Source organism: Crocuta crocuta, unplaced genomic scaffold (assembly GCF_008692635.1).
Source record: "Crocuta crocuta isolate KB4526 unplaced genomic scaffold, BGI_CrCroc_1.0 scaffold16, whole genome shotgun sequence".
Lineage (NCBI taxonomy): Eukaryota > Metazoa > Chordata > Mammalia > Carnivora > Hyaenidae > Crocuta > Crocuta crocuta.
Window position 1 is genome coordinate 3,285,350 of NW_027531893.1, and position 14,407 is coordinate 3,299,756.

At 41.1% G+C, this 14,407-nt stretch overlaps 1 protein-coding gene across 1 annotated transcript in view; it reads left to right on the forward strand.

Moving 5' to 3' along the window:
- The first annotated feature begins 4,038 nt into the window (after positions 1-4,038).
- The window catches only part of TSPAN12 (tetraspanin 12), a 63,702-nt gene continuing 53,333 nt past the window's right edge, over positions 4,039-14,407 (forward strand). Inside the window, exons 1-2 of the mRNA XM_077773248.1 lie at positions 4,039-4,219; positions 4,424-4,559. Of these exons, the coding sequence (XP_077629374.1) occupies positions 4,494-4,559 (66 nt within the window). The 5' untranslated portion in view covers positions 4,039-4,219; positions 4,424-4,493. The remainder of the gene's footprint in view (positions 4,220-4,423; positions 4,560-14,407) is intronic.

A 14,407-nucleotide genomic window follows, 5' to 3' on the forward strand; every position in this document is an offset into this window, starting at 1 on the left:
TCTTGTTTATCTGAAATTCTGATCTAACAAGGCACCTTGTATTTTATGTGCCAACATTAAGCTTGTCATTGAGAACAGTTTACCTAATTCAGGGATGAAAGGCTTTGCTCAGGTCCTACTGGCTATGTATGCTCTTTCAGAGGTAAAAGGTGAAATAGAGTGACCAGTTATACTTGCAGTATACATATTTGGAATTCAGCCTCATATTCTCAAGAACTAATAAAAATGTCTAAAATACGTTTTTTTCCTGAGTTTTGTTGATGTATCCTTACCAGGATTTGAAATATTATTATAATGCAGATTAACTGTAGAAAGAGTCAGATCCTGAAGTCTCCGTTTCTTTACTTACCACCTATTCGGGGCAGGAGAAATCTACCATCTGAGTCCCAGTATCTCACTATGTAGTTATGAGAAATTAACAGTGTACATTTTGAGAAGCACCGTTTATGCCAGGCACATATTACTTCAAACACAGTAACTTCCTTTCTTGTATTGATTGCAAAGAACTCTCTTAGGTGTACTTGTAAGAATATTACGCTAAGAAGCAATAGAAACTCATTCATCCAAACAAGTACCGATGCTGCTCCTTCCGTCTGCACAACTTGAGCAGAGTGAGTGCAATAGGATGTGGACAAATGAGTTGCTTTGTGCCTTGAGAACCTTGTATCAACTTACTGCATAGGTGAGTGGGTTTTTTAAAAAAATACATATATATTTTAATGTTTATTTTTGAAAGAGAGAGAGAGAAGGATAGACTATGGGCAGGGGAGGGGCAGTGGGGGAGGGAGACACAGAATCTGGAGCAGGCTCCAAGCTCTGAGCTGTCAGCACAGAGTCCGTCGCGGGGCTTGAACCCACGAATCGTGAGATCATGACCTGAGCTGAAGTCAGACGCTTAACCAACTGAGCCACCCAGGCGCCCCTAAATTATTTTTAAATACTTGTTTATTTTTAAGAGAGAGAGTGTGCAACTTGGGGAGGGGCAAAGAAAGAGGGAGACAGAGAATCTGAAGCAGGCTCTATGCTGACAGCAGAGAGCCCAATGTGCGGCTCTAACTCACAAACTGTGCGATTGTGACCTGGGCTGAAATTGAAAGTCAGATGCTTAAGAGGCTGAGCCACCCAGGCGTCCCTAACTGAGTTTTACTCTTGACTCTGAAACTGATGCATATGAGGTTGTTCATAAATTATAGCTGTTGTTAGTACCTAAACTGAGAAGAATAGGTTTCCCTTTTCTTGGAGGATAGAGCCCCATCTCTTCCTTAGTATCTCCAGCATGTGGCACAGTGGATACCACACAACCAAAAGGTATATAATGAGCATAAACAGGCATGGAATTGGGTTCCTACCTCATGGACAATGCATAGACCATACAATCTTTCTAATGGGTTATTCTATATTCAAGTTGTCATGCCATTTTGATATTTTTCTATCTTACTTTTTATGCACAAAATAAGTTATTCTCACCCAAAAAAATATAGAGCCTGCAGAATGGCAGCCAGGATGTCAAGTCGTTTCATGCTCCTATAATCCCGGTGAAGAAAAGAATTGGAGAAGGAGGGGAGAGCAGCTGTCCCTGAGAAGGTGACAGGCTGCCAGATGGGAGGATTGACTACAAGCGGAACTACAGTTGAGGAACAGAAGATAAAGGGAGGTGCGGTCAGGTTTAGACAATGAGAACTGCCTGGTCCCGCAATGCCTCAAAGATGGTGAGGACTCCTCTACTGAAGGATTGACTCATAGACTCTGATGACCATTTATCAGGAATATTATAGCAGCTCTGTTTTCTGCTTAACTTGAAAAATAGGGATATTAACCACGATTTATCAGCTCACAGATGAGGGATTTGATCCAACTAAACCTGAAGAGACCCCTTTGCTGGTTTTCAGGCATCTGTAAATCACTGGTCATGATGGTTTTCAAACATCACTGCTGAGTAAAATTAACTTGGGAACTTTGAAAAATCTAGATGCTTAGGCCCATCTGCAGAGATTCTGATTTAATTGGTGTGGGGTAGGACTTAAGTATTAAGGATTTTTTCAAAACTCTCCAAGTGATTCGAAGGTACAGCACTTTTGAGAGTCACTGAACTAGTTTGCTCGAGAATTATGATTCTGGATTGTAGTTTGGAATCTGAGTCAACCAGAGATGTAACACTGAGCAGCTTCCTTAACTTCTCTTGGTTCCATATTCCTTATTTAGAGGTTGGATGTATATTACTTCTAAGGCACTCTCCTCCAAAATTTTATTATTCTAGGACCCTTAAAAGCTTATCAGTTATGAAAAGGCAACTTTACTGCTTTCTCAAAGTAGAGGGGGAGCTCTATTCAGAGACTTGAGAATTCTTTGGACTCTTTCCCGTTAATTATAATTGCAGTCATAGACGCCCCTCAACGTGGGGACGGTTCTGCTTCTCAGAGGAACGTGGGTGATCAACAGGGTTCAAATGGCAGGATTCTCAGGAGTCCCCTGCTGAGGACTGGTGTACATCCCAATAAAAAATGGATTCCTTTCCTCTTCTCCATGATTCCAGAAGATACTTTATTGCCAGATTAGAGTCATCTAAGGGACTCCTGCATGTTTTTCTTGGTCTTTTGTGTGGAGAGCTATCTTTGTGCTCTTTTGAGCTTGATGCCTTACATTTAGCTTGGTGACTTGCTGACCAAGAATTTTCCTGACCCTAACCCAGAGCTCTCAGGTGCCTTTTAGTCTTGATTTTACTTCCACCCAAATGAGAGCGTGTGTCTCATTGTCACTCTGGTCATGCAGCTACTGACTCCAGGCAGATGATGATAGACACAGGAGCTCCAAATTTCTTTTTTTCTCCTAAAGAAATTTAAGGAGGACTTACATTATGAGGTTTTCCCAAAGATGTTGCCTGTATTTCATGGAACTTGTATTTGTTAGTATAGTTTTATTTGCCACACAATGTGCACAAAAGTAATCATAGAGATGTGAACTATCACGGGGCATAAAACATCAATGTCTTATATGGAGACTATGAGTGAGTGATTTTCTTTAAGTGTAAAACTTCTTATTTCCCAAAGGGAAGGTACAATGGAAAGACAGTCTCTTATTACTTTAATACTTCTTGAAGTTCTAGTTTAAAAACAAATTTAAAGACCTGCTACTCTACACACAATTCAAGAGAAGTCACCCAGTTAAAACTCAGACAATCTTATTGGGAGAAAATTTTGGAAACTTTGGGTTACTTGTGAAAGAGTTAAAAATGTTTTTTCTTCCTATTCTGGACATCAGACCCGGACACGTTTACTCTTACGTAAATGGTATCAGTTCACCGTGGAAGTGGGAAAGAACTTCTGATTTTAAATCAAGAGGGCAACAAAGCAGTAAGAAGGATCATAGGGCACCATGTTAGTGACAAATCACAGGAGGTGGTTCCAGAAAGGTTGTGAAAACCAGTTTCTCATTGCAGGAATTGGGTTGGGCCACTCCTTCGCCCCCCCTTCTCAAACACAAATATTTTCATATAATAAAAGCCTGTTTCCCTATGGTTATAACCCAGCCTCCCCTTCTCGGGCACCACCATTTTAAGAGGTTGACTGCGCGGACTTCCCCAAAGTGCATCGGTTTTGTATCTTTCTGGACCGGGTCTCCTAGAGGTGAGGCGTCCCTTCGGGGGCTCACGCCTGGTGAAGGGACAAGAAACACCCACTCGGATCCAACCCGGGCAGCCGGCGGCCGGAGCATGCGCTGAGAGTTTGTGCAGCTGGCCCTGGCTGCCGCCGCTGCCTCGTCCGGACTTGGCGAGGACTTGGGAGGGACAGCGGCGCTGGGAGGTGGCTTAACAGAGACTTTCCAGCAACTGNGCACCATTTCTCACGTTCTCCCCGAGAAACCCTAGGCGCGGGGCGGAATCCCAGCTCAGCGCCGCGTTCCCCCAGTGCCCCGCGTTCACACTCGCGTGGCGGGATGGGGAGGGGTGCGGAATTGGGGGGCCCGGGAGCTGTCCTAATGCGGGGGACGCACGCACTCGCGGACTAGCCGGCGGCGCCGGTGACGTCTCCCGGGGGTAGTGTGGTTTCCAACCTTCGGGACAGTTCCGAGCTGAGCTGTTCCCCAGGAGGGGCGTGGACTGAGGGACGTTTTCAAGAGCGTCTCATCAGAATGCGGAGGACACCGCCGAGCGTCCCCTGAGAACCGGAGTTTACTGTGTGCCTTCATTCATCCGGGAGTCAATCTTTTCTCTTCTCAGCAGGTGTTATCTGAAGCCCGTTTGGAACTTTAGGGGAGTTTGGGTTACAGTTACAAGCTTAACAATTGATTTTCGATGAAGCGATGTCTCGAATGACCTAGGCTTCGGATCGGACTCTGGACCCAGCTGAGGGCTGCAGAGGCGGGATGGGCTGGGGGGTGAGGAGCGCGGTGATGAGAGGTCCCCTGTTCTCTCCGCCCCCTGCAGACCTCAGCTACTTTGCCGGAGAGAGTAGGATGTGGTGAAAGGATGGGGCTTCTCCCATACGGGGCTCACAATGGCCAGAGAAGATTCCGTGAAGTGCCTGCGTTGCCTTCTCTATGCCCTCAATCTGCTCTTTTGGGTAAGTCAAACAGCTCCACTGCACCAACAGGTGGGGACGGCTGGACTCGGTCTCCTCCAGCCACCGCTTAATGCGCCAAAGGGCATGGCTAAACATTAATTAATTACAGAGGATCACACCCTCTATTTTTCAGAGAAGTCCACTTTGACCTTAAAATGCCTTTGATCTAGCTGAAGTGCCATTTGTAATTAGAAAAGAGAAATCGACGCCTGGATACTGGTGGCAGTAAAATTAGACTTGAAGTTAATCTAGGGATATAAATAAATGCACGTGCTTGTGCTTATAGATAAGAAAATTATGACACACTACTTAGGGAACTGCTTGTTTTCAGGAATTTCAGATAACTGCCCAAGCCATAAATTGTTGCGTTACCTCATCCTAGCCTATAAAATCTGGTTGGGGTAAAGCAGTCGTACAGTGTTTTTTTTTTGGTTTTTTTTTTTTTTAGGAATTCATGCACAGATACCCTATAGAAAGATTGGGTAGATTTTTCTAGGAGATTCCACAGATCCCCTGAAAAGGTGGTTTTCATGTAACTATTTCTAAGTTGGCAAAGTTTTAGGGAATTTTATGTATGCTTTTGGAAATTCCCATAACCTTTTAAGGAAATAAAATATATAAAATTTAACAAGCTCATGGAAATCTTTATGCTGTATGAGCTAGTGATTTTCTATGCTTTGTGCCCAGGCATAAATTTTCATTAAGTGATATTAATAATCACATTATTATTTATAAAATTTATGAGGAAAATATAAAAATTAAAACTTTGAATGTTGCTTCAAGAAGCTGTCGTCCTTAAGCAAGTTTTTTTTTTTGCCAATTTTGTATTTTATTAATCATTTATATTCAGAATTTTCTATTAGAAATTTTAATGTGTGATTTATTTATCTGGCTGACTAGCTGGCATTGACCAGCCTCCTTTCATAAGGCTAGTACATATGGTCCCTAGAGGATGACACTTTGGCTTGAACTAGTCCCCATAGGTGGCTCTCTTTTAAAGTGACAAATTAAGCCTTCCTTCCATGAGTAATCTGAAAAGATATCTAAACTGGCAACATTTTATTTCCTCTACCTGAAAGTTAAAAATCATCGAATAGTTCAATTCACCGCTTGGAAATGTAAAATCACTAATTGATCTTATTGCAGTTTTTAATTCTAAATATGTACATTTTCTTCAGTGGATTATTAAATCACCCACTTAGTTATAAGGTTGTTAAGATTTTGAACTTTGTGTTTTTTTTTTCAAATGTATAATAATTGTCACTTCAATTTACTGGTTTTTCACTTCTTTATGCTTTTTAATTATAGTGTCATCACCTTTTTATAACTAAAAGGGAATTTAAAGATGACTTGATTGAACTTCCTTACTTTGTGAATGAGAAAACGAAGTGTAGGTTAGTGACTGGCCAGAACTCAAATGGCCCGATGGTGACTGTTCCAGTAACAGAACTCTGCTTTCTCTCTCTCAGAAAGTGCCTTTACATGGATGATTACTGTGTTCTCAGTCTTGGAATTTCTAGGGCTTTTGTTGTTGTCCAAAGAATAATGATTTGGAAATTTTTTTAATAATCTGTATTATGTGGGTGGAAAAAACCTCAATCATTTAACCAAAATATTGCTATTCCAAGTAATGAATTACTTAAAAAAACTGTTCATTAAATTCCTCCAGGGCTCTTTCTTGCCCCCCACCAAATGTAAAATGTCATGTCTTTGCTGTTAGCCTGTACCTCAACCTTCTCACTTTCTGTGTGCATGTTTTATTTATTCATTGAGATCCCTTCCCCCTTTCTCCAGCCCTTCCCCAGCCCCTTTCCAGCCCAGCTTCCCCTCCAACGAAATAATTCATGTTAACTGCCTGGTATGGATCCCTCTGTATTCTTTTATATTTCATACAAAGATGTATTTACTCATACCTGCCCCCATATACTCATTCACGTACATTTATATGTACATTCACAATATTTTTTTGTTAAGTTGATTTTTTCTCATGCGGGTTCAAGTAGCAGGAGTGGGATTGCTTCGTGGGAGGATGTGTGATGTAGACAACAACAAAAGAACTAATCTTTATACAGTTCTTCTTCCATTTGCTAGTCACATTTAGTGCTCCAGCTTCCCAGCCTGTGAAGTAGGAATGATAGTTCCTCCTTTCTAGCATTGTTGTGAGGATTGGAGTTAATGTACACAGTGGGGCCTACCTGTGCTGTGTGGAAGTAGTAATACTAGATAGTAGTACTTGTGTTTGTTACCACTGTTACTACAGTAATGATGCTCAAGTAGCTTATCAGGAGGTGGAGTGTTCAATCAAAGGAACCCCTGTGGTGGTAATAACAGTAATAGCAGCAATTGTTACTGGTTCCTTGACCCAGAAATCCTGCGCCAGGAATCTATCCTCTAGAAAGAAGAATACCAATACATCCCATTTTATGCACACAAATATTTATTGCCATCTTGTTAGTATTAGGGCACTTTTAAATTTTTGTCAGTTTGAATGGTTTAAAGTGTTATTTCACTGTTGCTTTGTTTTTTATTTCCTCTTTTCCCAATTGAGCATGAGCATAATTTTCTTTAGACACGTATATATTTCATATATATTATTTCATTTCATAATTCATATTCATTAAGTATGTCATATTTACCATTTAGGTTTGCCTTACAGTTTGTTCATTGATTTCATTTATGCTATTACTATACAATAGTCCAAAAAATTTTTATATACTGTTTTAAAAAGAGTTTTTCACTAAGATTTTATATATTCTTTCATATTCTTCTGTTCTTTCAAAGCACCTGTCTTTCTTGTTTTAGTCAGGGTTTCTTTTTCCCAATGGACTTTAAGCTTATTTTATATAATTAAAAATATCTGTTGGTATCTTTTGGGAATTGTATGCATTGTATATCTAACTTTGGGAGAATTGGCATTATTCTTTCAGTGCTAAAACAATGTTTGTAGATCCTGTGTTTTCTTACTGAGTCAGACGTAGTTTTCAGCCTTGTGCCGGGCGCATTCCTGGGCATTCTTGCACTACTCTCTCATCTAGTTCTCATAACGGCCTTGGAAAATTGTTTCTTTTTTGGAGAAAGAGAGGTTATTCGGAAAAGTTCAATAACTTGCTAGTGAGTGGCAGAACAGGGACTCCAAGTTCAAAATTTTTCTTCCCCGAGTGTGATGGAAGTTGTAGGACTGGAAATGGGGGTGAATTTATTTGCAGTGGAGAGGTAAACATCCTGAGCAGGAAGGGATAAGCTGTCCGGCTCTTAATTCCAAGTCCTCTAGAGCAGTGCATCTCACCTGCATGTGCATACGGACCACCTGGCAGCTTGTTAGAATGCAGATTCTGATTCAGTACAGCAGGGGCTTGGGCCTGGAAGCCTGCTTTTCTAAAAAGCTCCTCTGTGATGTTGTTGGTCTACGTCCCACGTATTGAGGAGCAAGGCTTTAGTCCCTGTTCAGTTCTTACCGGAATTAGAAGCAGAACAAACAAGTGTAACACGTGAGCCCAACTTCTTACATCAGACTTCACACCCTGAGGATGGAGAGGGGATTATTCTTGCCCCTAGTTTTGCAAGAAACCTGCCCTCTTTACCTCTGGGATCAAAAGCTAAAACATTTTACCCTTCTTTTGACATTTTAATAGTTCCCCCACCCCTCCACCTTCCCTATTGCTACCATCTTTCCTTCTCTACCCAAAAGAATTTTAGGGAAAAGAAAACGAAAATCTTAACTGAGGACCTATACAATTTTGTTTTGCTGTTCTGAGAGTTGGACATCAAACAGAGTGCTTTGTGTGTGTGTGTTAAAGTACATTCTGGGCAGTTTTCTAAATGTGAGGCAGAGACATGTCTAAGAGGAAACAATTCAAGATCACAAACGCACTGCCTTCTCTCCATTGCCGTGGGACCAGTCACCTCGATGTGCCCTCTGTCGAGTTGGCTCTTCCACGTTCCGAAGAAGCGCGACCTGGTACAGCTGTAGGGGAGCCGACACACAGATATTGGAGGTTTGTCATGAGTGTCGTGGGTTTGTAACAGGAGAGGTCACATGGGACACGGTGCACGTGGGTGAACTGCCCCAAGAGCTCTTTTGAAACCATGATTCACATTCTGGCCACAAAGGAGCAAGGAAATGAGCTATTTTCACTTCAGTTTTATCCCTCTTTTACTATTTAAATGGCATATTATTTAAGTAAATGAAAGCTTTCCTCCATTTTAAAGACAACTTCTGTGGCTCTATGATATGAATGCTTGCCATTCTTAGATGATAATTTTCTGCTATTACAACTGTGGATAAATATGGTTGTCTTTGGAAGTTCTTGAAGTTGGGGAGCACTTAACATTTATCAAATATGTTTGCTTATTATTTTCTAAAAATATAATTTCCCATCTGTAGTTTTTAAATCCGATTTCTCACTGGCAGATAAGAGCCACTGTTTTTCACCTACCATTACTAAAGATAGTAGCAATAGAGAGGAACTACTCTAATGAACTAAGAAAAGAAGCTTATAAAAGAAAACCTAAAAAGTGGATAGGGAATCCAGTTCATTCTTTTGGGATATGAAATGAATATCTTTCGGGTAAATGAAACAGCAGAAGGTTAGTGTTCTGTTTCCTTTTCCCTGGCCATATGTACTGAACCTTAGGTGTTTGACCCGTGGCAGACCTTACAGAGATTCTTGGCAAGTAGACGTTTGTATTCACGTGGCATTTATGTAGTCATATAAAAATACAACTTTTTAAATCGTGGTCCCTAACTTTATACTCTGAAAGTCCTTGAAGTTTTCTTTAATTCTAAGGACTAGGGGAGAGCCTCCCAACAAATGTTAGTTGTTTCTAAAAATAAACTTTAGGGGCGCCTTGCTGGCTCAGTCGGTTAAGCGTCTGACTTCCGCTCAGGTCATGATCTGGCGTTCGTGGGTTCGAGCCCTGCGTCGGGCTCTGTGCTGACTGCCAGCTCAGAGCCTGGAGCCCATTTTGGATTCTGCGTCTCCCTCTCTTTCTGACCCTCCCCTGCTCACGCTGTCTCTCTCTCTCAGAGAATAAATACATAAATAAATAAAAATAAACTTTAAATAAGCTTTAGTCTCAGAGTCAAAGCCGGCACATGTTTTTTATACAGTGTGGCCCCAACTGAGCAAAGATGAGCCATCGCATGGTTCATAAGGACCATCCTTGGGAGAGGGGCCTGGGTGACTCTTTCGACCGTGACCCTGCAGCAGACCAGAACAGTACTGACGTTGGCCTGCCAGCCCCCAAATAATCAAGACTTGATTTAACTTTGTGTTTCAAGAAATAACTATTTCAATCCTTTTTTTTTAAGCCAAAGGGAATTAAAAAAAATTTTTTTAGTGTTTATTTATTTTTGAGAGAGAGACAGAGTGCGAGCAGGTGAGGGGCAGAGAGACAGGAGACACAGAATCTGTGGCAGACTCCAGGCTCTGAGCTAACAGTACAGGGCCTGACCAGAAACTTGAACCCACAAACCATGAGATCATGACCTGAGCTGAAGCTGGACACTTAACCGACCGAGTGAGCAACCCAAGCACCCCAAGACAAAGGGAATTTTAAATGCACCTAGTCCAATGCTCCATTTTCAGGATAAACAAACAAAGGTTCCAGAAGTTTGAATTACTTGTCCAAGTTCTCTGTAGAGACAGAACTGTAACTAAGTTTCCCATCTCTCTTCTGCATTCTGCTCTTTGCTACCAGATTTGACATAAAAAGTAAAGTTAAGGTAGATGGTTTTAAACATTTGTCAGCCTTGAACAGCTTTGAACAGCCTTGAACTGTTCTTTTATATAAGACTATAGATTATGGATGGCAGACAGTTGAAGGACTTAGAAAGTCTATTTTGTGACTATGCTCTTATTGTTTGGTGGAAACCAAAATCATACATTTCATAATAAGTTTAGGGAATGTGCATACACGTAAAATTCTGATTGAGAAAACAACTTGATTCAATACTTATTTTTACATAATTAGATTTGAGCAAAACCAGAATATATCTCCAACAACAGCAAATTTCATATGTATAAGTATTTGTTGAGAGCTAGCATTTTCTAAATGTTTTGCAAGACAGAATGTGGCAAATGTCCTGCTAAGTAGTAGATTAAGTATATTTCTTTAGAGTAATATTTGGGTTATTTTCTAAACATTTTCTTCAACTACAAACAATATTTCACAATATTGGAGAAAATGTAAGGAGGTATATGCCTAGTTATGTATGATAATTATACTGCCCCTGGTAATTTAGTCATCATGAATGACAGTTGAAGGATTATTTTATTTTCATTTGAAAACCTAGTAGAAAATGCTGTTATTAGGAAAGGGTCCTGAATTGCTTGCATTATTTGTGCTTGTAGATTTAATAGCATCAAGATTTGTATTGAGGTGACCTCATCTCCTTTTAGCTTTGTTTCTTGCTACACCATGCACTCTATGTTGTTACTGCTATGATTTTCTCAACCCCAGTGAGTAAAACCACTCTTTGAGAATGAAACTGTTTCCAGACACTTAATGCAGCTGGAAATAATGTCATAATAAAAAGCAGTTTTATTCTCAGAGTTGCTTGTTTGCCGTAAGATAGGGCTTTGTGTTGATATTATTTATTTTGACTAATGTTCTGGGCACAACTACAATGCTTGGGTAACTACTGTGCAAAAGAACAGTAGAGTCAAGTACAAGCTTGTAGTTTAAAGGATGCTTGAGAACACTTAAACCGGCTTCTGACCTGATATATAAATCTTTGAACTTGTAATTCAGCAAGCATCTCTCTACTGGAAAACTTCCAGTGGTAGAAAGCTTAGCTCTTCTTGAAGCATCTCTTAGTTTTCCTTAGCTCATCTAGCAAGGTGAAATCGTCTCTCTTTAATTAAATCATTTTCTCATTTATTCATCTAATATCTGTCAGGTCTCACTGCTGGGCCTGGTACTCTTCTGCGTGATGGGGCTGTAAGCAGTGCTCTGTGGAATAAGATGGGTGGGTGAAAATAGGAAACAATAGATAATTGCTGTGTGAAGTCTGTCCCGGGGATAAGGAGGGAATTGGGAGAACATCTTTACATGCTAGCCATTTGAGCTGGTCTCGAAGGGTAAGGTTGAGCTGCTCTGCTGGTGAGGATGGGAAGGCTGGGGCAGGGTGCATCCCAGGCAGGGGGAACTGCATGGGCAAGGACACAGAGGCTTGGGGGGAGCTGCATGGTGCATTGCCAGAGAAGTACAGGCAGCTTTTTGTATCTGGGTACAGAATGTGTGTGGGAAGGAGCAGGCAGGGAACAGATTGAAGAGATCACTTAAAGGTGACTGAAGAGGGCCTCTGTGCCCTGCTGAAGAGTTTAAACTTGACTCTCTAGGAGAGAGTTGGGGGCAGTGGAAACAAGAGCTGGGAAGGCCCCCTCAGGGCAGCTGTGGGAGCTGTATAAGCAGAAGAACTCAATCTGTGTTTCCTAAAGCTAACTGAAGGGTGAATTTGAGGTGGACTCTGTGAGCCGGAGAGTTCATTATAAGGTGAGTGTAATTACCTGGCAAGAGATTGAGGGCCTGAACTAGCCAGAAGTGGCGGGAAGCGGGGAGGAATTCACCAGCCGTGGTGCCGGAACAGTCTGTAGGACTTGAAAATAATTAGATATAGGACTGAGGAAGAGGGAGAGGTCCAGGCTGTCTGCCAAGTTGCCAGTTTATGTGATTGAAGCGTTGATTATACCATTTACTGAGATAGGAAACACAGTGGGAGGGACACACAGGTTTCGAGAGGAATGGAAATGAGTTCTGTTTCAGAGATGTCAAAATCGAGAATGGCCATGCAATCCAATAGGTAGCTATATCACAGAGCTTCCTTCCTCATCCACGTGCTAGACCTTCAAATATCTGAAGGTTCCATTCTGAACTGATCTAGGAGTTGTCTTATCTCTTAAGTTGACTGAGAAAGATTAAGAGAAAGCCTTGAGGTCAAAAGTGACTTGAGACAGTAGTAGGTAATATATGTAAGAATCTTAGTCTGTCTTTTCATTGCATAAATCCTCTGTGAAGTCGCTCTTCCTAGCCTACAGATTCTATGTGAGGAAACAGGCTTAGGAAAGATTCAATGACACCCAATGTCATATAGCTAAAAAGGAGCACAGGTGGAATTATAAACCAAGGCTTTTTGATTCAATGGCTTCTTATAGCCATCATGGCCAAGACTATATGCCTTAAATGGTCTCTAAGACCGTGTATTCGGGTCCCTGCTTGGCTTTCCATTCTTACTACATGGCAATTTCCCTTCCATGAACATGTCATGCAGCCTTCCATCCTAGGGTCTTTGCTTTTCCTTCTGGCTGGAATGTACTTTTCAACTGCTCTTTCCATAATGAACATGTGTAATTATCCTTCAGACCTCAGCTCTCTGAGAGAAGTCTTTTTGACTCCATGGAATAGGTCAGGTACCACAAATAAGACTCTTATAGCAACCAGTATTATTTCTTCCCAGAATGAATTTATTACAGTTTACAGCTACACATTTATGTCTTTGATGGGTTGATTAAGGTGTGTTCTCTTACTAAATTTCACCACAGAATAGAGATAATGCCTGGTATGGCCCATCCATGTATCTCTACTACATCAGAAAGGACCTGGCCAAGAGCAGTTGATCAATATATATTTTTTGAATGTAAGAGTTACTTCAAAACCTGTCCACTTAACCAATTCTATCCTACTAGAAATGTTTTGGGATATGCCACTTAAAAGATATATACATTTTTTGTTATAAATGGAAGATGTGTATAATGACAACCACTGATAATATTACTATACCAAAATGAAGAATCTGATAATTTATTGACACCTGTCTCAGAGCTAAGATACTGAACATTGGCTAAATAGACTGTAAGAAATTAGAAGACAGAGAAACCAAGATCAGTAATTACTTTAAATAATGATAAAGAGAGGAGAGAATTATTTGTAATTGTACAAGGATTTGAAGAAAATAAACTATAACATTAATAGAATTTTCTGGCTCCTGTGAAACTTACAAGGTATTTAAAAGCCCACATACATGTCAAATAGAGGGAGAATATGGAGCCTTAGATATAAGGTCCATGGTGCCCTGCTAGCCCTGAGTGTTTTAATAGGTTCTGTTATTATTTAGCTATGGAGAAGCCAACAGATCAGATGACTACCGTTGAAAAGATAGTTTATTATACTTACAGATCCTGAGGTAGACAGTACACGTCTCAACATGAGGGCCAAAGGGTAAGCACTGAGGTCCATCACAAGGCAGAGAGAAAGAGGGATGGGGTACTTTTGTTGTAGCTACATCAACAAGGAATGGGCAAGGCAAAGTAAGTAGGTTCTGGATTGGCTAGTATAAATAATTTCAGCAGCGTCTGGAGTACAGGGGTGTCCCTGGTCGTCTGGCACCTGGACCTTGCTGTGATTACGGCAGGTATAGAGTGGGCCAGAGTGAAACAGACCCATACAAGACGTGGTTGGGGTGTGGGGTCTGGATTGGTTGTTTTGTATTTGAAAATGACAAGCGCGAACCTGGGAGCAGACCTCCTCTGAAGGTGGTGGAGGGCAGGCAGCCAAGGCAAGATGGCTCAGGCACATTATCAGTTTGTTCAGACCAAGGTGTGCCCGGCTTGAACATATAGAACAGATGTTAAAGCATCAAATTCACAGAAGCTAGAAGCATGATTAATAAACTGTGGCTGACTGACCCACGGGGTAACTTTTATTAGTTTTTACTTTTACAATCTGTTTTTATTCCCAACAAAAATGAGGATAGTAATAACTGGCCTTATTCTTCACTGAACTGTGGCCCCAGGGTTCGTAATCTGTTTTACGCCATTGACTCCTGAGATTCTATTCCCCAAAGGATA